The sequence below is a fragment of the Vanacampus margaritifer genome, chromosome 12 (assembly GCF_051991255.1).
Source record: "Vanacampus margaritifer isolate UIUO_Vmar chromosome 12, RoL_Vmar_1.0, whole genome shotgun sequence".
Lineage (NCBI taxonomy): Eukaryota > Metazoa > Chordata > Actinopteri > Syngnathiformes > Syngnathidae > Vanacampus > Vanacampus margaritifer.
The window spans coordinates 13,143,515-13,169,580 of record NC_135443.1 but is presented as its reverse complement, the minus strand read 5'-3'; the positions used below and the strand labels follow the sequence as shown (position 1 = coordinate 13,169,580).

The following is a 26,066-nucleotide window of genomic DNA, read 5'->3' as shown; positions in this document are numbered from 1 at the left end:
CTTTCATCTCTTTTTCTGGCATAAAAAAAAAAGTTTAATTATTCATTTTTAAGTCTAAATCATGAATTCATTTAAAGAATATTTAATCTAAAAAATAAATATGTTAAAATCTCTTTTTCTGACATAAAAAAAAGTGTAATCATCCATTTTAAGTCTACATCATGAAATCATTTAAAGAATATTTTATCTAAAAAATAAATATGTTAAAAAAAAAAATCGACTAATTGGGACTTACAAGAGAGAGACTGAAGAGCCACATGTGGCTCCAGAGCCGCAGGTTGCAGACCACTATATTGAAAACAGCTATGAATGATACAATTCGTCTCCATAATACGTCACCTTCGATATGAATGTTTCATTTAAATATTCTTTTTTTTTTTATTCATATTTTTATGTTGTGTTTTTCACCTATTCCAAAGGCCTTGAAAACGTTTGATCAACACCACCAAGAAAAGCAATTTCCTTTCCAGGAGCATTGCACTGCATTGTCAACAACAATCAAAGCAGCAAAAGCTCAGGAGAGGTTTCTAAATATTCTATGACTACACACGGGGAATTGTAAACTAAACAAGAACAAAGGCTACCATTCTTAAATATTGATATATTCACAAAGTTTAATCTTGGAGCTATTCAGTTCAAAATGTGTTCTTTTATGACAAGTTTTAGATATTTTGTGTTTGGACAATATTTTAAAAGTTTAATCCATAAATTATTTACGAAGGATGAGAGGTCATGAGAAAGAATGTAGAAAACATTGCTAAATAAAACTATAATAGTTTGTTCAGTTTTCACAGAGTATTAAAAAAGTACATATTCTATAGTGGGATAAAAAAAAAGTCAATAATAATATTTAAATGAAAGTCATGCAAAAAAACAAAAAACAAGCATTAACTCATTCACTGCCATTGACGGTTATAAACATTATAACCTTTTGTCAACAAGAGTATGAAAACTTAGAATTTTTTTATTGTACATTTAGAACAGATAAAAAATGTGTCATTAATCGTGAGTTAACTATTGAAGTCATGCGATTAATTACGATTAAACTTTTAATCGCCTGACGCCCCTAATTTTTAATAATCCTCTCGTCAGGCGATTAAATTTTTTTAATTGTAATTAATCGCATGACTTCACTTGTTAACTCACGATTAATCACAAATTTTATGTCTGTTCTAAATGTACAATACATTTTTTTTATAGGTAAAATGTCCAAAAAAGGAAGAGAAGCAGAAAATGACTATAATATGTCCATAAAATTGTCAAAAAATTCAGAAATTTGACAGAAAGGCGGAAAAGTCTAACATTTTTGAAAAACGAAGTCTGAAAATTAAAAAAAAAAAAAAACGGAAGAGGAAAGGGAGAAAAAAATTAATTCTTTTTATAGGTTTTCATACTCTTGTTAATAAAAGTGGGGGGAAAAGTTGAACTAATAGAAATAGTTCAAATGAATTTTTGACGTTTATAGCCGTCAATGGCAGTGAATGAGTTAAATACTATATAATGCATGCTGTAAAATCTTTTTTTCCTTTTATTTAAATGGCTGTGTTCAGTAACATTAAATCAATTAAGTCTGTGTAGTTACAAAAAGTCTTAGTTCAAATGGGTTAACAATTAGCAATAGTTAGCAACCACAATACTTTGTATTCTCTCACCGATAATGGCGTTGTTTTTGAATGTTGACAATTGAATTATTAGGTATTTTATCACCAAAAGACTAACATTTGACAGGAAATGCATACAAGTACATTTTAGAAATAGTCAGGGTTGATGCTCATCCCTACCCAACTTCACTGACCTGTAGATGTTGGAGTCCTGCAAGTCCAGCGTCTCACTCGTGTAGTCTCGCAGGATAAAAGGGAACACGGGGTACTGCATGAGGTCGTTAAAGGAGCGGCCGGCGTGCTTGTTGAGATGTGTGAGATACTCAAAGTTGGAGATCTGCCCCGAGCCCCACAGTTGCGTGAGTGCCGTGATATTGCCGTGCTCCAGCAGGTTGGGCAAATCGGACGTGAGGATGTTGTGGTACACGTCGTCCCGGAACTTTGGAAAGGAAAAAATGCAAAGTGACATCACGTTCTCGTTAGGTGTCAACTGGAGCCTACATGCTAGTTTATGAGATGTGACAAAAAGCCGCAGCATCCTGAGAAAACCCACACAAACAAATCCTGAATTTAAAAACTGAGGCAGACGTGCTAACCACCAGTCCACTATGCTGCCCGCTATTAAAATATTGAGTTCCTTGAGGACCACAGTCTTGACACGCTGGATGCAAGACCAATTTTACCCCTGAGTGGTTTAATCACTTTCTCTATTAAACTATCCACCAATGGAGAAAGCACTTTTACACTGTATGTAAATAGTTTAAGAATGAAGTTAGAACTTGGGTCAGCACAGCTGATCTTGGGGTAACTTTGCGGTTCTAAGTTGTCTTTTTGAAGAGAGGCTTGAAGTGAGCTGGAAATGAAACCCCATTAAAATCACTTGTTCTACACATTTTTTTCAACCTATGCATTTTCATCCAATCTATTCACAAAAGTCAGCACATGTATGTTAGGTTAACGTAAGACTGCCCGTAGGTGTGAACGTGCATAAATGTTTACTTGACTACCAGTCCAAAAATGTACTCTGCCTTTTGCCATAAGCCCGAACAGTTCAAATTCATCGTGTCAGAGCTCTCTAAGGATGTTTTCATCCTATTTAATTAGGCATAGACCGATAATCGGCCCGGCAGATAATCGGCCCGGCAGATAATCGGCGCCGCTATTCAGCATTTTCTGAATGGCCACTTTTCTCCTCCATTTGCTCTGAGTCAGCGACTCCCTGCAGCATTGGCCCGCCCACTGCACCATCTGATTGGTTGCTCATGCAGTGCTAACAGCCAATAAGCAGCAATTAGTGGCTATTAGCCCGCAAGCTAACGGCAAGCTCACGGATTAGCAACTATTTGGGAGTTTGCGTGCGGGTGAATGGTTAGCCCGCGAGCTAGCCGGTTAGCTCGCGGGCTAACCTTTCACCCGCACACTAACTTTTAACAACTATTAGGTTAGCCTGTGAGCTAACGGTTAGCTTGCGCGCTAACCTAATAGCCGTTTTTTAGCAGCTATTTGGGAGTTATCCCGGGGTTAGCGTGAGGGTGAATGGTTAGCCCGCAAATTAGTGGCTATTTGGGAGTTGGCATTATAGTTGGTGCAAAAGCTGATGGCAAACAAAAAAACATGTTGCAAATCACAAAAACGTTTTAATAAACATGTGCTTGAAGGCATTTAAGCAGTCAACTGCTGGAGTTTTAATTATTATTTTGTTATTAAAAATTTGGACACCATTTTTTCCCCCTGCAAATGTATATCGGCTCCAAATATCGGTTATTGGCCTCCCTGACTACCGATAATCGGTATCGGTAAAAAAAAAGAAGCATATCGGTCTATCTTTACATTTAATGGGATAAGTTTATACTTATAGTGTGATAGAATATAACTTTTTTTTTTTACCTTGTTGTTGTCAAAGGCTAAGAGCAGCGTTCGACCGTTGGTGAGGAATATCTCCACAGCGTTGTCTCTCAGCTGCCACCATCGCTTGTGCACTTCTTTGATCTCCTCATAAGTCCAAGAGAAAGACGGCGCTTCTGTCTCACCGTGAAGGCTCTGTTCAACAGTGTCGGGCAAGTTACAAAAATGTCTTGTGAAAGTTTTTTTTTTTTGCACACAATATCACGATCTCTGAATTCCAATGTGTTCACACTGCTGTCTTACTTTTGAGTTCAACTTCACATTTCACCCCAAGCAAAAAAAACAACAAAAAAACTGAATTCTATGCAAAGCTTGACATTCAACTGACAAGGTTAAAATGCGGCATTGCACGACTAAAATAGCAATATAATATCCTAAACTACTGCATAATAGCAGAAAGCACAATCAACCATCATTCTGTTCATTCCTGACACAGCTCCTCAAACACACATTGCTGCCGCCATCTGCTTTGGTCTGCAACAGACGATGGCAGCCCTCAGGCCTTACCTGGCCGTCGTGAGCGTCTGCAGCATTGTCCTCCACAAAGTACATTCCAGACTTCCCTGTGAGACAGCACAAGGCCAATAAGATTGATGCAACAGGCGAATGCCAAGCGATGACGAACTCCCCCCGTGTGTGTGAGCAGAGACCACACGCATTCTTGAGCTGAGCGCACAGAAACACTTTGTCGTTACCTAGAAGCAGCTCCCCTGCTGTCTCTCTGGAGGGGGCCACGCTCATGCAGCGCCTGGTAAACCTGGGAGAAATGAAAAGATGTTTCGTATATCTACACAGCATCTGAATAAAGTGGTGATGCAATGTCCGGAAGCAAAACAGCTTGATTACATATTTAATTGTCCTCCTCGGGTCATCCTGTTAATAAGATGAGAGAAAAGGAAAACATACAGTACCTGATGGGTTCGCTAGTGGCTTTGTCTTTCACGGTGGAGGAGAAAGACGAGTGCGTCTTATCCTCAAACAGGAATGACAGTGGCGGCTTCGCTGCGTCTAAATAAGGCAAGTGGGTCAGAATGAGATCCACGAAAAATGGGAAAGAAATTCAACACACTTGTGAAGTTTTCACCTTCAGGCTTGCGTCTGTCTTTGAGCAAATATTTGTTTGGGATGGTGAGGTAGCATCTTTGCAGTCGTCGCCGCTCACGGTTCGGCCCTTCCGTTGGGTCCAACTGCCAGGACGTGGGGTAGGATGTCTGGTCATACCAAACCGCACTGGGACAGACAAACAAATCATGTCAATATATGAGGTGTTATGGGAGCGTATTGGATTCACTTGGCGTTTTATTTTTTTATTTTCTGCTTTTTTTTTATTTTCTGTTTTACTGAATATTTTTTTCTGTCATAAATTTTTTATTCTCCAAAAAACAGAGGAAAAAATATTCAGAAAAACAGAAAAAAAAAATTGGAAAAAAGAGGAAAATTGATTTTTAAACAGCTTTGTTTTTCTGAGTTTTTTTTCCAAGTGACTTGTTGCAGACTAGCTAAATTCCCCGCATACCTCCAACGTACCTTCAATTATATGTCTTACTGGCTCAGTTAGGGTAAGGCATGTACCGTAATTAGTAACTCACACTGTATTGGTAATGTTTTATGCTTTTTTACAGTATACTATCATTCTAATATAAGATAGGTTTATGGAGCATGTAAGGAATACAAACATGTCAATCGATCGGCGTGATTTTAGTTAACAGTTACGTTTCTACGGAAGTGTATTGTATGAAAGTGTCCGCCATTAGTGAGTTCAGAGGTCAAAAAAGACATTACTACAAATGTTATACAATGTTTTTCAGAATATTTCTTTTTTCCTGAGTAATTTTTTCTCCTGATTTTTTTTTTATGACAGAAAAAAATACACAAAAAAACAAAACTTCCCCAAAAAATGAGTCAGGAAAAACACTTTGGCCTGTTTTAATTTGGTTGCTATGGAAACGTTATTTTCTAGCACGTCTGTGCCTACCGGTCATGCGTTAGTTGCTGCACCAGCTCCTGCCAATGGCGGCTGGCGCTCAGGTCCGTCTTGTAGAGGCCTCGGATGTGCTGGATGACTTTCTTTCTCTCCATGCCTTGCCGCAGAGACACATTCTGCGTGATGTCAGCGGCGATCTTCGAAATGTCTTTGGACTTCCCGTCGAGCCTCTGGATGAGACTGCAGAGGAGAGAAAGTCATCCGTAGTTGCATTAATAGAAAGCAGGAAAAGAGTTACCTATTCAAATATTTTTTTGGGCGCTCTACTCACTTCTTTTGAGTGTTGGTCATTTTCTTTTCCCACGCTACCTTGCTTGTATTCTCCTCTGCTTCATACTTGATTTTTTCCTGTACAAAGTCAATTATGAGTAAACAAGTACACTTGTGCTTACTAAAACAAGGCAGGCTAAAAAGGGCTCGCCTCTTTAATGGCCTTGAGCAAGTCCTGCTTGTGTGGAACGTTGGGTGGGATGCAGCGGTGACCGCAAAGCTTGAGCGAGGTCATGAAAACGCCTACGGCATTCTGCTCGTCTTTGGAGAGGCTGTCCTTGTGGTCTTGCAGCATTTCGTAAAGGTACAGTGACAACTTGGGCCCGTGCTATGAGAGACGGAACAATTTGCATATGAGTCACATGCGGCGCTTGAAGAGACTACGAGCTGCTTGCGGTTGACTGACATATTGCGAAGTCAGCAAAACGAGTGGCTTGATCGAGAGCATGCAATAATAATAATAATAATAAAGAAATAGCCTAGTGGCTAACCTAGTGTTTTTTTTAATTTTTTTAAAGGAACGACTGAAATTTAATAAAACCTGTGTAGTTGTGAGATAAAATTAATAGGGATGGGCGAGTACCGATCACAGGTATCAGTATTGGTGGCAATACCAGCCTTATTTTAAGGTAGTGGTACCGATATCAGTATGTGTAAAAATAGAAAAATATCATAGAAAAAGTGCTATATTTGGATATATAGTTCTTCGTTCGAAATGATGGGTTTGTTTGTGGAGATTTTGTTTATCAAAAGTACTAGTCACTAGTGGTATCGGTACTTGGTATCGGTATCCGTGACTACTAAAGAGTTGAGTACTTGTATGTGTATCGGTCTGAAAAAAAGTGGTATCCAACATCCTTAATATTTATCTATCTTGACAACTGTTTATATCGATTATATTGTAAAGAAAAGCTAGACTCTTTCTTATGTCACGGTAAATTCAGATTCTTCTTTTTTTCTCTGCCATCAGAACTACGACACTAGCAACATGACAAAAATATTAAAGAAAAAAATTAAACACACCTGTAGTAATACTTTCGATGCTCACAAAATTAACACAATGTCACACATGGAAATCCCACCCCCCCCCCCACACACAGATTTTTTTGGGGTGAACTCCAAATTGAAAGACTTGAAACGCGTTCCGACTTTAAATGTCAAGTTCCATAATACGTTATTTAAAAAAATATGTATTTGCATGCAGACATACCAAACATAAATGAGTTATTCCATCTCACCAGATCTTATTAAAAAAGGTACAGACAGTATAACTAACATGTGACTCGAGAATCCAAACATGATTTTTCTATGACAAAAAAAAAAAGAAAAAGCAACAAATCAACAAGACACTTCCACGTACCTCGAGGCCAGGGCTGAGGCTCTCCTTAAGGATGTCCAAATGTCTTGGATCAACCACAAATTCCAACGCTTCCTTCCTGTCGGACAAAGGACGAGCAGGACTCAGTGCGTGCACCAACAGGCGACCGATTTGAACCCGGAACGTGTCCCGACACGACCACAGGATCCTTCGCCATTGCTGATGTGGAGCGCCTCCTCGACCGGTACTGCCCTGAGAATCCACACGCGTGGCAATCGCAATGAATCCACTACGACTATAAAAAGATCCCAATGACAAAGAAGTGGCTTTAAATCTCACCAGACTGATTTTGATTCCGTCCATCATGAGTTTGAGAATGTCTTTCTGCAAACTCTTTTTGCTGGCAGGTGGCAGTGTGAAGGGAGTAGGTGAGTGTGGGGCGGAGGAAACGCTGCCCTCTTCGTGTGAATGGTCTCCCAGTTCGGGTGTGAAAAGCTGTTGGTCCGGGGAGTCGGGGATGTTGAGCAGGTCAAACAAATCCTGGCTGACATCTTAAAGGGAAAACAAGCGGATTACACATTAAAAAAAAACAACGATTATTATGTAAATGAAGCACTGTGGTAATGAAATACCTGTGGGTCGTTAAAATGTTTATATGACTTTATCAAATAAAAATATATTGTAGTGTCCTAAAACCTTAACAGTTTTTCCCAATTTAGCATATCTTCCCCTTCCACCTCTTCCAAACACATTATTTTATTAAAGATTTTCAGTTTTTATTTTGAGGCATAGAAATTAACTCATTCACTGCCATTGACGGCTATAAACGTCAAAAATTCATTTGAACTATTTCTATGAGTTCAACATTTTTTTCCCACTTTTGTTAACAAGAGTATGAAAATGTACATTTATAACACATATAAAATTTGTGATTAATCGTGAGTTAACTACTGAAGTCATGCAATTAATTACAATTAAAATAATTAAATGGCCTGACGAGATGATTATAAAAAATTAGGGGCGTCAGGCGATTACAATTTTTACTCGGAATTAATCGCATGACTTCAATCGTTAACTCACAATTAATCACAAATTTTATATCTGTTGTAAATGTACAATAAAAAATCTAGGTTTTAATACTCTTGTTAACAAAAGTAGAAAAAAAATGTTAAACTAATAGAAAGAGTTCAAATGATTTTTTGATGTCTATAATGGCAGTGAATGTCCTTGAAAATTTAACACCACCATTTAAAGGGAAAGTCAACCCTTTTTTTTGTTACAGAATATTCTATATGCAGCCCTACTAAAATAGTCTAAATACAGTATGGTTAATATTGCATTAGTGGAATATGAGTTAAGCAGCAAAATCTAGCCGTTTTTATCCATCTCAGGGGGCGGCCATTTTGCTGTTTGCTGTCGACTGAAGATGACGTCACAGTTGCTCATCTCAGGTAACAACCAATCACAGCTTCAGAAAACAGGTGAGCTCTGATTGGTCGTTACCTGTTGCTCAGGTCTCAGGTAACAACCAATCACAGTGCAGCTTGAGAAAACCAGTGAGCTCTGATTGCTTGTTACATGAGCAACTGCAAACGGCAAAATGGCCGCTCTAAGATAACTCATATTCCACAAATCTAATATTAATCAGAATGTCATATTTAGACTAGTGAGGTCACATATAAAAACATATTTGTCAAGAAATGTTTAAGGTTGACTTCCACTTTAAGAATATCAATAAACCTGCCAGAGGAGCATGGATAATGAAAAATAAAGTTTCACTCTACCGTGGTAAATGAGTCTGTTGACGGCAAGCACCACAAGCCTCTGCAGCCGCTGCACAAACTCGGTCTCGCTGGCACGAATGGGATTCTCCTGGCTCATCCTCCTCTGCATCATCTGGTTGAGCTCGTCACTGGCTACGGAGCGCATCCGCATCAGCAAGGAGTCTGTCTGCGCTAGAGAAAAGCGTCGCCGGCCTGCCAGCATGATTTGAGCATGTGAGAGCGCACAAATCGGAGACTTGAGGAAATAAATGCACACATGCTCTATAAAGGTGCAGATCAAATGTATGTCGAAAATCACTGCACACAGAAAAGCGTGAAAATTAGGTGATCAAAATAGCGTCTGTGCAGGAATGCTTAACACTGATTTAGTGAAGCATTCATTCATCGGAAACATGCACACGCACACAAACAAGCAGCACCAGTAGCGACTGAAGGCACTGGGCAGATTAAAAATGGCGATGGAGATTAGAGATTGACTGCAACGTTTGGAAACATGTCATCCCAAGTGTGGGACGATGTTCTCTGCTGCGGACCGCAGTCCCAGCTACCTGCATCACAGTGGAGCATGTAGGATGGAGCCCCAGTGGGGGAGGGGAAGGGGGAGTCCTGGGACAGGAAGCTGAAGGGGGAGGGCAAGGGGATCTGGCCGTACGAGCAGTAGTGCTGCCTGGGGATGCGAGGGATAATGGAGTCTTTCAAGGCAATGGAACCTTCAAATTGGGATGAGGACAGGATCATCGAACAGAGAAGAGTTGAGATGGGTGAAAACACGTGGCCGGGAGTTTTACCTACACATGGATTAACTAAACAAAACAGAAATGGGGCGGGGGGGGGGGGGTGACTTTGTGGTTCCAGTCTGCCGCACTCACCTGCAATGCTCTTTCGTTTCTGGTAAATGGTGTGATGCGGGGAGCTCGGCGTATTGTGGGAGCTGCTCAGCTTTTGAGGTGCCTGATTGGCTGTCGTCTTTATGAACTCAATAGCTGACTGAAGGACACGGAACTGCAAAGCGACCGCCATCTCTAGAAAGTGAGCGGAAAACAGTCATTGTGACGCACAGATGACAATGTGAGCAACAATTATAATGAATAATAATTTAAAGAAATAACATTTTAATTTAAAATTAATTAATTAATATTATTATTAATCAATTTAAATAATAATTAATAATAATAATTAATAATTAATTATAGTTTTTTTGGGGGGTCAATACTGAATCTTTTGACTAGGAAAAATAATAATTAAAAATTTTAAAACATTAAAATGAAAAACATAATTAAATTAATAATGCTGTACTATGTTCCCGGTTCGGTCATTGTTTTCCAAAGTAAAAACAGATGTTTGCAAATGTCTTATTTTGCTGAAAGACAGAAAATAATCACTCTTTTTTCATGAAGGACTACAGAAATCAGTGAACAATCACTGTTGATATGCTGAAATCAGAGGATTTGGACAATTTTAAATAAAAAAATGTCTCCAAGTGATCACTCAATTATCAAAATAGTTGTCATTAACTTTGATTACTTGTCGATTAATCGATTAGTTTTGACAGCTCCAATTCTAAATCTTCATACATTTCAACGTTTTCAAAAGGCCTCAGTAACAATAGGGTGATTCATCAATTACACAACATGTGAAGAAAATAGCCATAAAAAAGCAATACAATAATTAAGCAGAAATGAAAACTGTCAAAAACGGAGGACTGATATTCCGCCCCTGCAGTTGTAGATAATGAGCCCTGCTTTGTTGTGCGGCGAGGCTCGACAGCTTGATGCAGTGTGGAACGTCCACTGAACACTGATGAAAGTGGGCATGTGCTCCGCATTTCAAGAATCCCGCCCTTACCTTGCGTTCTCCGCATCTTGCTGGTCTGCATGTAACCCAGCAAGGTAATGAGGTCTTCAATGATGCGGAAGTACTGCGACCCCGAAGAGCTGCAGGAGTGGATCGTCACAGCTACTAACAGCTGCTGGATGTCGCACACCAGGAGCTTGTAATCATTCAGGGGAATGCTGCAAGAAGAATATCAAATTAAACCTATTAAATGATGAATTGATTTTTGGGGGAGAGATTCATTGTTGGAGCTGGCGTACCAGCTCTCCATGCCATTGAGGGTGGAGAGTGTGTTGAAAAGCACGTAGAGCAGCCCGTGATCGAGCAGGATGTCTGCCAGCTTAGGGCAGGCGTTGAGGAGCTGCAGTAGCATGCACAGGATGTTGTGCACCAACGAGTTCTCACACAGCGAGTTCTCAATAAGACCCAACACTGGGATGATGCAACGCTTTGTGAAAGGTGAGATGCTTTCCATTTCCTCGAGATACAGACTAGACAGTCACAGAGTACAAATGCATTAGTTTAAAGAGCACTTGGTGTTTTATGGACGACATTAGTACATTCGATACTGCCAAAGAAACATACTCTTCTTCCAGGCCCACCGGCCGTCCAAACAGCATCTCAAGGAAGCACTCGATCAGCCCCTGGCTGCCCTGGTGGATGTACAGCTGGTTGGCCAGCAGGGAGAAACCGTGATTCTTCAGGAATTTCTCTTTCTGCTCCTTGTTGGCTCTGCCGAAATATGCATCCAGCAGCTAGCAAAGAGAGACGCGATACCATGAGGAGTGGCCTAGCAAATGTTAAGTAAGAAAAAAAAAGGGAGGGGGGGGGGCTAACCTTCATGACCCCTTGTTGGATGAGGGGCGATGAGTGGTTGACGAGGACGATTAGGGCCTCGGGTTGGATCAGTTTGTCCATCACCTCCTCAAGCATGAGGTCTGGCAGCAATAGTAGGACGCCCCTCAAAAGGTCATAGAGGCCACAGCAGATGAGGACTAGGCAGTCCTCCGTACTGGACCTGCAACATCCAGCTTGTGATTCACCACTCAAGTTTTATACAGTTAAAAGGAGAAAAAAAAAAGGAATTATTTACTACAGAATTTGACGATTTGGTGTTTGTGTCACATAAATGCTAATGATAATCCTGCATTTGTGTTAATTTTGTTAACCAAAATATTTTCATGAATGCACATTTTTCACCGGACAAAAACTACACTAGATGAGGCTAAAACCCCCATTAACTCATTCGCTGCCATTGACGGCTATAGACGTAAAAAATTCATTTGAACTATTTCTATTTAACATTTTTCCCACAAGTATGAGTATGAACAAATCCTCTGATCTTATTGCCATGTGTGACATCGTGTTAATTTTGTGAGCATCGAAAGTATTACGACAGGTGTGTTTAATTTTTTTCTTTAAGATTTTTGTCATGTTGCTAGTGTTGTAGTTCTGATGGCAGAGAAAAAAAGAAGAATCTGAATTTACCGTGACATAAGAAAGAGTCTAGCTTTTCTTTACAATATAATCAATAACAGTTGTCAGGATAGATAAATATTAAGGATGTTGGATACCACTTTTTTTCAGACCGATACACGTACAAGTACTCAACTCTTTAGCAGTCACGGATACCGATACCAAGTACCAATACCACTGGTAACTAGTACTTTTGATAAACAAAATCTCCACAAACAAACCCATCATTTCGAACGAAGACCTATATATCCAAATATAGCACTTTTTCTATGATATTTTTCTATTTTTACACATACTGATATCGGTACCACTACCTTAAAATAAGGCTGGTATTGCCACCAATACTGATACCTGTGATCGGTACTCGCCCATCCCTAATAATTTTATCTCACAACTACACAGGTTTTATTAAATTTCAGTCGTTCCTTTAAAAAAATTAAAAAACACTAGGTTAGCCACTAGGCTATTTCTTTAGACTAGACTAGTGAAGTCATGCGATTAATTATAATGAAAAATTTTGCCCTTAATTTTTAATAATCTTTTCTTTTCTTTTTTTTTTTTTTTAAATCAGCAAGGTGATTAAATGTTTTTAATTATAATTAATCACATGACTTCAATAATTAACTCACGATTAATCACAAATGTTATATCTGTCTAAATGTACAACAAAAAAATGGTGTGTGTGTGTGGGGGGGTAATACTCTTATTAACAAAAGTGTAAAAAGTGTAAAACTAATAGAAATAGTTCAAATTTTTTTGGGACGTCTATGGCCGGCAATGGCAGTGAATGAGTTAAAAAAAAAAATCCCAATGTCATTATACTGTACAATTATATAAATAAATATGCTTTGTTATACACATATATGTGCACTGCTACATACCGGTCATTGGAATCAGTTTTGCTGTGCATCCTCTCATAGCCAGGTGAGTAGGTGTAACTTTCCCAGTCTTCAGGTACAGAGCTTCGATCAGCTGCACTGGGCCAGCGACTGACTGCCAATGAGCCATTTGGAGCCGGGAAAGCCAATCCCAGACTGGCCAGGTTGCTGTGGCTCCTCTGGAAGGACTGGATACCCTTCAGGCTGTCAGGACGTCGAGGCGCCTCATCGCTGGCCGAGTCAAACCTGTCCTCAGACTCGGCCACGCCCACACTCCCTTCCGCCAGGCTGTCCACCTCGGCGGCCTCGTCTCGCTCCTCCTCCACGCTGATGGACGGGGTGCGGGCAGCTCCTTCGTTGCCGCCGTCCCTCGAGTCACATATGGTCTTTGCGGATTCGCAACTGCTGAGCAGCTGCTCGTCACCCTTCTTGAGCGTCTCGGTACTGCCCAGAGCCAGCTGGGTGGTGAGCGACGCCCGCTCGCCGTCGCTAGTCTCATTCAAGCCGCTGTGAGTGAGGCGGGGTGTCAGTAAAGGGGACGAGAAGGGCGACGGTGCGAGGCTGGGCGGGCGCAAGGACTGATCTTCACTCCCGCCGTGCTCAGGCGATGGACCGTGGAGATGGCCTGGGAGACAACGTGGTGAGCATTTTGTAATTATCTTCTACTCAGCAGCAGCAAAGGACAGTTGCGTGTGTCAATTAATAGAACTGGGGCAGGACACATGTACGTTAACTCATTCATTCCCAGCCATTTTCACTGAAGCAACCCCCTTCGCTCCTGACTGTTTTACTGGATTTTGACCGATTTTGTAAGCCCCAAAGAATATTTTGTTCTATTGCTGTAAAAACATGGAATCTACCAAAAGAAAGATTAGAGTCTCTTCTTTCATCAGGAAAAAAAGTATATTTCTATCTGTTTCTGTTTGGCAGCAATTAGCATTAGAATATATCTCTTATACTCTGCTGTCACCTGCTGGCCGTCTTTTGTAATAACTACCATTGCTTCAACCGTTCTCTTTAGTTCAGAGGCTGCATCAAAGCCTTCTGTATAATCTAGCATAAAAAAACATTAAAAGAATGCATAAATACGTTTTTGGGACACTTAAAACATTTGAAATAAAACGTACTTATATGTTTTCGGAAAAAAATAAGTTAAATGGACAAGTCACCACTAATCATATAATTTGGTCCCCTAAGCACTGAAGTTATAACACATACATAATAATAATAACGCATACTGTTTGCATTAATCATGTATTAACACACATTAATCACACTATTAACTCATTCACTGCCATAAATTCATTAAAAAAAAGATTATTAAAAATTCGGTGCGTCAGGTAATTCAAATTTTTAATCGTAATTAATCGCATGACTTCAATACTTAACTCACAATTAATCACAAATTTTATATCTGTTCTAAATGTACAATAAAATAATTCTAGGTTTTCATACTCTTGTTAACAAAAGTGGGAAAAAATGTTGAACTAACAGAAATAGTTAAAATGAATAGGCGTCAATGGCAGTGAATTAGTTAATATTTACATCAAATATGCAAATTTGCACGACCAGGAAGAGCCGGAACATTATATTTTGTGTTTCCGCGCGGACATTCATTGCTGACGGACAGCAAAGCGGAGCTATAAACACGGAATTGTCACGCGCCTGATGGCGAGCCGACCTGCTCGATGGACGTCAACATCAAATAACTTTAAAATGGTGTGATTAATGTGGGAAATAAACAAAACAAAAAAAAAGTGCTACGGACGAGGCACGGGCGCCGTAAAGTCGAAACGTCGTAGGTCGCGTGCGACGTAACTCGAGGACTTCCTGTATAACAATAATAACATGCACACGCAAAACCTGCCTTTCTTTTTTCCCTACACCACTCACGATCGATTTGGGAGCAGTCCGCGGTTTAACAGTCGCGGTAACAACACGGTGCACTCCACGGTGCACTCCACGTCCCCCATTTGTTGCGCAATGAAAACTGGACATTTTCATACATTTAGTTTTTTTTTTTTTAACACACACAAAAACGGACAGGATGTAAATTATTATTTTTTTTAATTAAAAAAAGAAAGAAAGTGGACATGTCCGGGCAAAAGAGAACCTATACAAACTGCTACATGCTATTCCGACAACCCACTGGAGTTGTATTCACAATATTACTAATACAACTGAAGCATGCGTACCTTCATGGGGAGCTTCAGCAAAGACGGTCGGGGAAAGAGAAACCACTGAACTGCTGGCGGACTTCCCTCCACTGTTAGAATGCCGCAGGTGCATAATAGACTGCACCTTGTCGTGGTACAGCTTCCCATCTGACAAATGATATTAAAACAAGCTCAGCGCAATGAAACAAATACAAGTGGCATATATTGTGGTTGACTTCACCTATGTGCAGTGAGAAGTAGAAGCTGGACGGAGTATGGCAGACGTAGGTGTTAGTAGGTGGGTGAACTGCCAGCAGGAAATTAGAGATCAGCTTTAGCAAGTCGAGATCAGGTGGCGAGCCGAGCACTTCCTGGATTATTTTGACGAAAGACAAACAGACTTCCTGTGGGATGGCCGTCAGGTGCTCGTCCCGATGCTCCTGAAGACAAATAGCATCCTTCGTTATCGTCAGGTGCAATCAAAGGGCACTATAAGTACAAAATTTGTGCTTTAAACACACCTGTAAAACCTGGCAGGTTAGCAGGAAACGGCCCACCACTTCAGCCTTCAGGAACTGACGGATATTTAAGACCTGGTAAGGATGGTGCACCCTAATCAGGATCTCCAAAGCAGCCAGTAGTGTCTCCCACACACCACACTAACAAAAAACAACACAATTTATAGTAATGTGACCATTTGGTGATGTATTTCTCATCGTTTCTGAATGAGGCAAAAAAAAAAAAAAAAGAAGAAAAGAAATAAAAGAACACATCATTACACGTCATTACGCATTTAACTACTGTTATATATTCAAAATTCAAATTCAACACAAGCTTTCAGCTTCTTACCTGTGTTCACTATAAATACATATAATGTCACAGATTCCTCTAAGGCAGCAATGGCCCAAGTTTAGCAGAGCTTTGACCGGTAAACAGGAGGCGAGGGTTCAAATCCTACATTCACCAGGTTACAGTTCAAGTTGTCTTCTTTATTCAATTTAAACTTTGTAACTTTCACATAATTTATCTTTCAATTTACTTCATAAGCATTCAGCAATGAGCTTTTAGCATTCCCACGCAATTTTTGCAGAAATTGCACTTTGTCTAGTTTATACAGGTATGGTAAAAATTAGGGGTGGGAATCTTTGAATGTCTCACGATTCGAATCGATTCCGATCTTTGGGACTGCGATTCAATTCAGAATCGATTTTTGATTAAGAACGATTTTTGATTCAAAATGATTTGATTGACAATGATTTTTGCTGCAATCTATAGATGTGCATGGAATTGTAATGATCTACTCCAGCCTGACTTGCTAATGCTAATTAGGGCGCTACTCACGGCACTTTTATCATTCAAAAGAATGGCTCCACACTGCAAAAAAACAACTTTTATTGAAATAACTTGATTGTGACTTTTTCCTTCTACTCTCTAATGTGGCTACAACTTAACAGTGTATTAGACCGCATGGGACCACACTGCCTCTTCAGTGGCCAAATCGGGTACAACATGAACAGCGCTCCAAATAAAGGCGCACACAGACAAAGGCAAGACGGTATGAAATAATTCAAATAAAATCGATTTTGGGACATTTAAAATCGATTCTGAATCATACTAAATGAAAATCGTGATTCTTATGAGAATCGATTTTTTTGGCACACTCCTAGTAAAAATAATACTAAAGATTATAATTGTAATAGTAACAATGAACCACTACATAGTGATAACTGATGGCCTTTAAAATTAACCAGTACCCAAAAGTAGCTCCCATCTTTAAAAAGGCTACCGGCATAGATTAATCTCAATTTGGTGATATTTTCACGCATAGCACATTTCCTTTTGTTCTCTTTTTAGATACGTATTTGTTGTGTTGTATCTGCTGCGTGCTACAGTACAATGGAAGCACTTATGAGTGTTTACCTCCGCTTTCGCCCAGATTTTCCAGTCCAACAAGATGTCTGAGAGCAGCCTGATATCCTGCACCACAGCGATGGATTCTGTGTCCAAACGGAATTGACCGTCATCTGCCAGGATTAAGATTGGTCCGCTGCAACACCCATCCAACAGAGTCTAGACCAGACATAAAGTGGCTGTCAAATTAGACAGTGTTTCTGGCATGCTTCCTACTCTAATGAGAACAAATGTTTTTAACCTTAAAGCGCAGACAGGGAGGGGGAGAAAAACAATAGGGCAATTTAAGTGAAATAAAGAGCCATTGATGCAATTAATCAGTGTATAATCTGTAAACCAAAAGCAATTAGGGCAATTAGAGGTGTTGTGTGACAGTGTGGCACATATCCGCTGAGTCTTCAGTAACAGTAAGGTAACCAAAAACTATCCCAGGGTCAGATTCACCGACGTGGATGTTACCGTTTCACGACAAAGATCCAAGACTCACTTTCAGTATATGATAGCCAACGATACATTTGGACTTGATCAGCACTTGGTGTATCATCGAGTAGCCATGGTAACAGTCCATTTCATGGATGCGATGCTGGTTGAACTTGGACAGAGACAAGAGTATCTGCAAGGCCAAAGCCTGGGTCATCTCACAGTCGCTCAACTCCACCGTCTAAGGAACAGATAGTCCAAGCTACAGTCACAATTCTTCCCGATCAAGACACAGAATCACATGTTTTGTCATGAAAATTGGACCTTTATGAGGATTTTTTTCTATTATTATTAGGGCTGTCAAAATTAGTGTGAGATAATTTAAAGTTCCTTTAATGCCACCATTTTTTTTTTTTTTACGTGCAATTAATGACCGCCCTTTACTTGGAAAGCCTGTACTGGGGGAATTCCAGTCGCAACGAAGCAGACACGTCCACGTCAAAATTTTGTAGTAACAAATTAAATGATAATGCATATATTTGTGGAGACTGGGGTCAAGTTGTATTTTACAATTTACGTTACTTCATGTTAAAGATGAGATAACTCTTATTATGAAAAGAAAAATGCACTGAACTGTCACCAATTTCTTACAAATGCAAGTAAGCCATCTAGTGGCAGATTTTTTTTAATTGTACATTTCGGACAGATAGAAAATTTACGATTAATCAAGAGTTAACTATTGAAGTCATGCGATTAATTCCGCTTAAAAATGTTGATCCCCTAACACCCCTAATAGATGCACCACATGCTGGGTCACAATCACTTATTTAACACGCTTCAAAAAAAAATACTATAATCAATACAATAAAGTGCTTTCATTAACTCATTCAGTGCCAATCCAGAAAAATGGATCTTTGACGTCTATAGTCGTCAATGGCAGCAAATGAATTAAAAGTGTGGCTTTCTCTGACCTGTGCAAAAAGGAAGACAACATTTCCCGTCCCGCCAATCTTATGCAGGACACTCTGCAGGCCTTGGGTTTCAGTGGGCAGCAGAGCTTTGAGAGCGCTGGGCTCTAAAGAAACACTTTGCACTTCTCTGGAGCTGAAAGGCCGCTGGGTCACCACAGTCTTGGCTTGTCCCTTCAGTCTAATTACAGGTTCATAGATAGTATAGACCCTAGGACTGCTGGGAGCGTACACAACTGCCAGGCTCTCCTGTAATGAAACAGATTCATGACAAATTGGCTTTCATTGAAACTAGTGCATCTAACCCTCATTATTTTTTAGAACTGATGTAGGGTTGTTGTTGGAAGAAAGCTTGCTATTATTTCTAACTTACTCCACTCTGGCTTCAAGTTTTTTTCCTTTTCTAAATCACCACAGCTATTAACCACAAAACCATTAACAATTACTACAAGGGAACGGTTTTCATTCTCAATGAAATAGCGGAGGTTTTTACGACATGTTTTTCCATTGAGGAAAAGTGACTTCCTGCGTGCGGTGTGTCAGTAGGGACAATCCACACAAACCATCAAATTCAACAATAAATGACAGATAGATTGCTTTGAGTGTTGTTTCACAGTATAAAGACTTACAACCAAAGCTGTTGTGTCGACATCTTTGCTTTTCATCAGAAGTTCCCGCACTCCGGCACACTTGAGTCCTTCCTGAGTGACAAACTTGGAGAACGACCCTGTAGGTCTGCCATAATTGCAGGGCATGATTGAGGTGAGGTCAGGCCCGCTGGTGTATAGGAAGAAGGCCTCCTCGGACCCTATTCTGGCCCCTGAAAAAAAAAAAAAAGTGAATTTCAGAGAGGGACAAATCCAACATAGACTATGACTCAACATTAAAGATAATTACTACATATTTTATTATTTTATTTACACGACAGTATAAATCTTAATCTTATGTATTGCTTTTTTTTTAGCTATGTGTCCTCTCCCAAATTTAGCTGCAACTCTTGGTGATCTAGAGGAGTAAAAAAAAAAAAACATCAATGTGCTTCATTAAGCTTAATTTTCCATTGCTAAATGATCAATCATGATAATACACGAGAAGCAGGGAAAAAAGCCTTGTTTATTTTTCCTCCCCCTTTCTAGTGTCTTCCTTATCAGTCGCCCTCTGTTGGTTATCATTCTTCATGTTTTTTTGGACAGATCGTGCCTATTAAGTCAATTTCGTTGCTCTGGACTTGCGCATGTGCAATGCCAATAAAGACCCAACCACATTAAACCGAATGAATAAAAGAAGGTCCTACCATTGAAGAGGAGCACCGTTCCCATGCTCCAGTTTAAACATTGTTTGGTCACCTCCTCAGAGGATGGGATACAATGGCCCAACATACAGAAGGTCTTGTTGCTGTCAGAAGATAAACTGGATTTTCGGGGTAAGGTGTAGTCCAAGAAAACTTCACATTTCCTGAAATAGAGAGGAGGCTTATGATGAACCCTTTTGGTTACCAACAAATTCTTATAACGAAACATGTTTATACTCACATGATGCCACACACCCAGACAACCACGCGGCCATGGATGTTTTTCTTGCCCTCAGGCTGCTGGGTGTAAGTGAGGCCCAGGTGCTGCCATTGGCCGGACTGGAGAAGTCCCTCAACAGAGTCTGCCTGCGCCAACAGCCCCGCTTTTATCTCGTCGTTTGGGTCTATACAAATCCTGTGGGAGCAGTGTAGTTAAATTTAAAACTTTACAAAGTACTACAATGTGCCTCATAGGAACTCCAAGTCTATTAGAACACTCACCTGAATGTGAGGGAGCCGGTAGTGAAGTCCGCCCACACTTGGAGCATGAGTGCTTTTGAGCCCATGGATAGAATATGAATGAGGCCTTCCTCTGCTACTCTTTTTCCAGCCTGAGGCGAGCCGTGGTGAGTTTCAGCAGCAGGAGGGTTCCTCCTTTCTGGCAAAAGAGAAAAGGAAAATACTGAATTGTTCAGACTGCGTATCAATGACTTGCTAAATGATGCGTTTCTCACCCTTGTCTGTGTTCCCTGCTCTTTCCTCTTGCTCCACCACTCTCAACCACATGGAGGCGCTGAAGCCACTGGCCATGTGAGGCCAGCAGTTCTGCCCCACCAGGGGCAAGTGGAGAGGAGCAGTGTGCCATGGAGAGGAACGCAGGTGACTCGGTCTGAACTCGCCATCTCCCTCTCTGCGACCAGGAGTCAGTTTGCCCTTCCAGAGCAGACCAACACTTTTCCCTCCAGCGGTACCATTTGGTCTAGAACTAGGAGACACTCCTCCGGGTGTTGAGGCCCAAAGGGTTATTGGAAAGTCCAGCAGGTGAAGGGGTTCTATGTTCACGTTGGCTTCAACAATTTGTAAGATGCCCTTCAGTAAAATCTCCTGGGAAGCAACATTAGGAATATGAAAGGAGAGAAATGCTTGAGAGCAGTGGAAGTCAACCTTAAACATTTCTTAACAATAATATGTTATATGTGACCTCACTCGTCGAAACATGAATGGGGCGGCCATTTTGCCACTTGCTGTCAACTGAAGATGACATCACAGTTGCTCATAGTTCAGGCAATGACCAATCACAGCTCTCCTGTTTCCTGAAGCTGAGCTGTGGATTGGTTGTTACATGAGACCTGAGCAACTGTGATGTCATTTTCACTCGACACCAAGAGACAAAATGGCCGCCTTCTGATATTGATAAAAACTGCTGGATTTTTCTGCTTAACTCATATTCCTAGACTAGTGGGGCTGCATAGAACATATTATTGTCAAGAAATACTTCTTGAGTTGACTTCCCGTTTAACCTTGCTGGAGGTACTGAACCCCACCAGTTTCCTATGCGGATTCACACAACCCTCCTTTATTGAAAAATAAAATGTGATTTAGTTTATTTTATTTTATTTTTTTAATTCAGGACACTGGTACAGGCCAGAGTGCTTTATAAAGTAACTTAGAGCAAGTCATTTTCAGCCTTAACTGAGCGTAAGCTAAAATAGAATCAAACGTATAAGTAAAAATTAACAGTAGGACCAGTGTTATACATCACAACTAACTAAAATAGAGAGAAAAAAGTGATATAGAGCCCAAGAGCCTTGAATTCTGCACAGCAGCATACAAATTACCAAGCAAATTTATGTGACAACTGCAGCGTTGCAGCTTCTACAGCATGCCACTGAATTCCAATCTTCTTTTTACGAAATGTGTTTCGTGGAGACTATAAATAAATGATGTCTCCTGCCTGATAGCACATAACTGTGGTGGCAATTTGTAACAGCACATCTGTTCTACACACATGGGTGTTAATTGTATGAGGACTGGGGGAGGGCCCACGGGAGCAGAATGCATTGATGTATTTCAAGAACTATCCAAGCTGTCAAAGCACATGCAACCTAGCAGCAGACGTGTACATGTGACAGATAGGGTTTACTACTTACAGTAGGTGGGGACTTGTCCAGGAAGAGACGAATCAATAGGGCCAGTTCCTCTGCTGTGATTCGCTGGCTCACCATGGCAACCAGCAGCTCCACTATAACAGTCTGGCAGTCTGAACGCAAACCAATTAGCAAGATTGTACAATATTTCATTCACAAGCAGAGTTTTTGCGCCTCACAACGTCTCTAAATGTCAAAACTCCTTTGACATAAGTCTAATAGCCGCACAAAAGTATACAGGAAATCCATAGCAACAGTTTTTGGTATGAATAAATTGTTTAAAAAATGTTTTGTTTGTAACAAACCTTTAAGAGAATGGTCCGCTTGGCTAAGGATTTTATGAAAGCCAGACAAGATGGTTTTGACTCCTCCCTGTGTGCATAAAAGGAAGACGTCAGTTATACTTGAGAGTCCCGTAGCAGAGCAAAAGGTAGAAAATGGAATTTTGGTGGGAAAGTTCAACGAAATAGAGGGAAAAGTTAGTCTGACCTGGTCATAGAGTAGAGCGGCATTGCGGTGGTTGGCGCGAACTGCACTGAGCAGGCTGTGAAACACATGACTCACTACATCCAGGTCTGGGGAGCCGGTGGCCAGTAGTTGCAACTCGATTGTACAGATCTCCGGGAAAAGCAGCCCGCCCCGCCCGGGACCGTCTGCCACTGTCGCAAACTCACGTTGCACAGACTCCACCTTCAATCCTGAGGGAACAGCCAATGAGATCAATGAGAGACCCTGAGGAGAAACACTCAAACATGGACAAATTTTCAACCTCCCGCTGACTGACGCCACACTTGAACAACACCATCCGGCTGCTTAAACAGCTTCACGATCCAGAAGCAATGCCTGCGATGACTCCAAGCAGATGTCCTGGTAGCAGCTGATAAAATGCAGCATGGGAGTCTGCTTTTGCTTTCATGGGAGCAGCCCAGCAGACTCTCACGTGCCTTGTCAGAGCTCCTTTTATTAACGAGTGATGATAAATCCCCTGAAGTTCACACTGCTTTATTTTCTTCCACATTTGCACAACCAAATCAGGATCTGGTTCAAGCTTGAGCTCGATGCAAATACAAATTTAGATAACTGTTCTGTTTTTTGTTTTGTTTTGTTTTTAAAAAGAAAGGTTACCCATAGTTTAAAGGTGGGCCTAAATGAAATGCCAACTGTCCAATATCATTTCAAATTTTGGTGAAAATGTTCATTTTCTCTGACACTCAAAAGAAATATTAAGAAAATAAGGGGCGGCATGAATCAGTGGTAGAGTGGTTGTCTCGCAACCCTTAGCTTGTGGGTTCAATTCCAGGCCGTTGTGGTCATGTCAAAGTATCCCTGAGCAATAACTGAATCACCAGTTGCTCTTGATGTTGCATCATCAGTAGGTGAATGAGTAGACAAAATGTAAAATGCTTTGTGGGCCTTGTAAGGTGGGAAAGTGCTAAATAAATTGAATACCTTAAACTAAAATTTGGGAGCTTCTTCATTGTGGAAAAACGTACTCGAAAAAAAAAAATTGTAAAAATTTTTCGTTCAGAAATTCTAAGTACATTTTACAAGGAGAGCTTTGAGCACATTTTTACCAATTTATAAAAATAAAAAAAAGCTACTCAAGAGCTGAGGAACGAACCCACAACCTTCAGTTTGTGAGACAGCCACTCTACCAGCTGAGCCATGCCGCTCCTTCTGTGTGTTAATATATTAATGATGTCAGGCGGAATCCTTGTACCTCCAAGAGACCCGTTTTTGGTCTGTGTTTGGACACACCGGCAATGCAGTATAGTGGCAAATAGAAGAGTGGCATGTCTCAGGTAATAGAGTGGCTGTCTCCCAAGATGAAGGTCATGAGTTTGTTGCAATTGTTGTAATTTATTTATTTTTTTTTTTTTTACAGTGTTAGACAGTGACAATTTGTGTTTTCCCCATTGTCTGCTAAAAAAAAGAAGAAAAAAAAGAGTGCAGAGCAGAAAAAAGAAAAAGTCATTAGGGAGTAGTCTGTTTTTAAGGAAACCACTACACATTACCCAGGGTCAGACACCATACCATAAACATGTTGCTTTTTTAAAAGGAATAAATAGCCTGTACATTAACTTCGTCCGCGTAATGAATTTCCCATTTTGACTCATGATTGTGTCAAGAGTGAACAACTAAAGCGATAGCACATCAATTAAGAAGGAAAGACTATAGAAGAAGGAATTTTAAAACAACTGGTCTAGAATGAGGCCAGTATTTTGGATCCAAGGTTGGGAATGTTTTCCAGGAAGTAGCTATTTAATGGAGATTTAACAAATCACAAGATCCAGCTCATGCGGTACAATGAGCAAATTAGCCTGCAGTTGTAAAACACAAAACAATGACTGTATTCTGAGGAGGTGAAAGAGAGAATGTGTATAATCAGGCTGTGTCTGAAACCTATTAGAACAAAGCTGAAATGCAGAGGTTATACTGCATACGCGCTTGCTAGAGGAGTTAAAAATGTGTGAAGGAATAATTCTGCAATGTCATGCAAGTATTCAGAATTTGCTATTGCCAAATATCATCATAGAGGATGTGGTATTGTATTATACAGAACATGACATTAAAAACACGTTTGACTATCTTACACATCGCAGTTAAAAATGCATAGAAAAAGTTATTTGTCCTTAATGGGAAAAGTATCATAAAACATTTTTACCAGGAGATGGAGTAGGCTAAACAATTTTGGTTTCCCAAGGTTAAAAATAAATAGGTTTCAAGGTTGAGGAAAAATATACAACTTCTCAATCCATCAAGACTAAATCTGCTGACATTTATTACAAACGCAAAAATAGTACATAAGGAAAGTAAACATAGATGATTTATAGTTGAAGCCTTAAGTGACTCCCATGACTGTTGTAGTGGGTGTTTCAAAATAAAAAAATATCACCAATGATGTTTGACCAGCTTAGCTATATGTTCTGATGATGACGTGTTGCTTTCTTAAGGATCAGTGAGGTGCAGTGAGCTCCTACCCTCTTCCTGGTTGGCCATGTCCTCCGGGTTGCTTTCGCTGTCTGCGTCGTAGCCCTCCTCCTCCTCCTCCTCCCCAGGGGGCTTGACGCCGCAGCTCTGAACGCCGTCCACCTCCTCCGATAGATCGCCTGCTGGGGTTGCCCCCTGCGCCAACACTTGGAACTTCTGACAGAAAGACGACGAGAGGGGAAAAAAAGAGGGGGAAGAGGAAGCAAGAGAAATGAGGAGAGAGAATGAGAGAGAAAATTATTTTTAATGTATTAATGCAATCTCAAAAGTAAATGTAAGACACGTGTGAACAAAATGCCAACCAGTTAAAATGATTTAACTGATGAGGGGGAAAAAAAGGCCAAATACTATAGTACAAATAAGGTGAATATCAGCTGACTCGCACAGCACTCAGGCAACAGAGTTCCTACTTTCGTATAGTTTGTCATCATAAGGGAACGGAGGTGCGCACGCACACACACACACACACGTGCACTCAAGTAAACAAGTCTTAAGTGTTAACTGATCCACCGAAGAAGCTGCCAGTCGGAGGACAAGACATTGCGTGGATCCATGTGACAAAAAGCATTTGACTCTGGGGATTTTGAGCTTCACAGAACAATTTCAAAGGGATCATGTGATAGCCACACTCTGCATGACTCAATACGAAACGACGACGTGCCTCAGAATTAGGTAAAATCTATTATATAAAAGCATGAACCTTCCTGTGGCTGAGTCACACAGGCATTTTAACTCATTCACAGCCATATTCACTGACGCAACCCCCTTCACTCCCGGCTGTTTTACAGGATTTGGACTGATTTTGCAAGGCCCGCAGAATATTGTGTTCTATTGATATAAAAACAAGGAACCTACCAAAAGAAAGATTAAAGTCTCTTCTTTCATCAGGAAAAAAAGTATATTTGTATCTGTTGTTTGCAGCAATTAGCATTAGAATATTAATAATATTTAAGTTTCATCATCATTCACAAACCTGTTAAAAACACTGGCAAAAAGAGCTTGTTGCAACATGGCCCTGGCTGTTCTCTTATACTCTGCTGCCACCTGTTGGCCGTTTTTTTGTAATAACTAGAATTGCTTCAAGCCACCTCTTCAGGTCAGAAGCTGCATCAAAGCCTTCTGTATGCTCTAGC

General features: G+C 40.4%; 1 protein-coding gene across 1 annotated transcript in view; it reads right to left on the bottom strand.

Annotated features, from left to right (window-relative positions):
* The window catches only part of lyst (lysosomal trafficking regulator), a 59,487-nt gene that overhangs the window by 12,692 nt on the left and 20,729 nt on the right, over positions 1-26,066 (bottom strand). Inside the window, 33 exon segments of the mRNA XM_077581710.1 lie at positions 1,796-2,040; positions 3,489-3,641; positions 4,014-4,069; positions 4,202-4,263; positions 4,418-4,514; positions 4,591-4,736; positions 5,482-5,670; positions 5,762-5,838; positions 5,912-6,088; positions 7,121-7,330; positions 7,418-7,629; positions 8,863-9,054; positions 9,732-9,884; positions 10,708-10,874; positions 10,956-11,186; positions 11,281-11,450; positions 11,533-11,713; positions 13,053-13,674; positions 15,245-15,373; positions 15,447-15,645; positions 15,727-15,864; positions 17,126-17,275; positions 17,604-17,777; positions 18,508-18,753; positions 19,134-19,324; positions 19,799-19,959; positions 20,037-20,210; positions 20,297-20,521; positions 20,523-20,899; positions 21,946-22,055; positions 22,248-22,314; positions 22,432-22,640; positions 24,924-25,089. Of these exon segments, the coding sequence (XP_077437836.1) occupies positions 1,796-2,040; positions 3,489-3,641; positions 4,014-4,069; positions 4,202-4,263; positions 4,418-4,514; positions 4,591-4,736; positions 5,482-5,670; positions 5,762-5,838; positions 5,912-6,088; positions 7,121-7,330; positions 7,418-7,629; positions 8,863-9,054; positions 9,732-9,884; positions 10,708-10,874; positions 10,956-11,186; positions 11,281-11,450; positions 11,533-11,713; positions 13,053-13,674; positions 15,245-15,373; positions 15,447-15,645; positions 15,727-15,864; positions 17,126-17,275; positions 17,604-17,777; positions 18,508-18,753; positions 19,134-19,324; positions 19,799-19,959; positions 20,037-20,210; positions 20,297-20,521; positions 20,523-20,899; positions 21,946-22,055; positions 22,248-22,314; positions 22,432-22,640; positions 24,924-25,089 (6,056 nt within the window).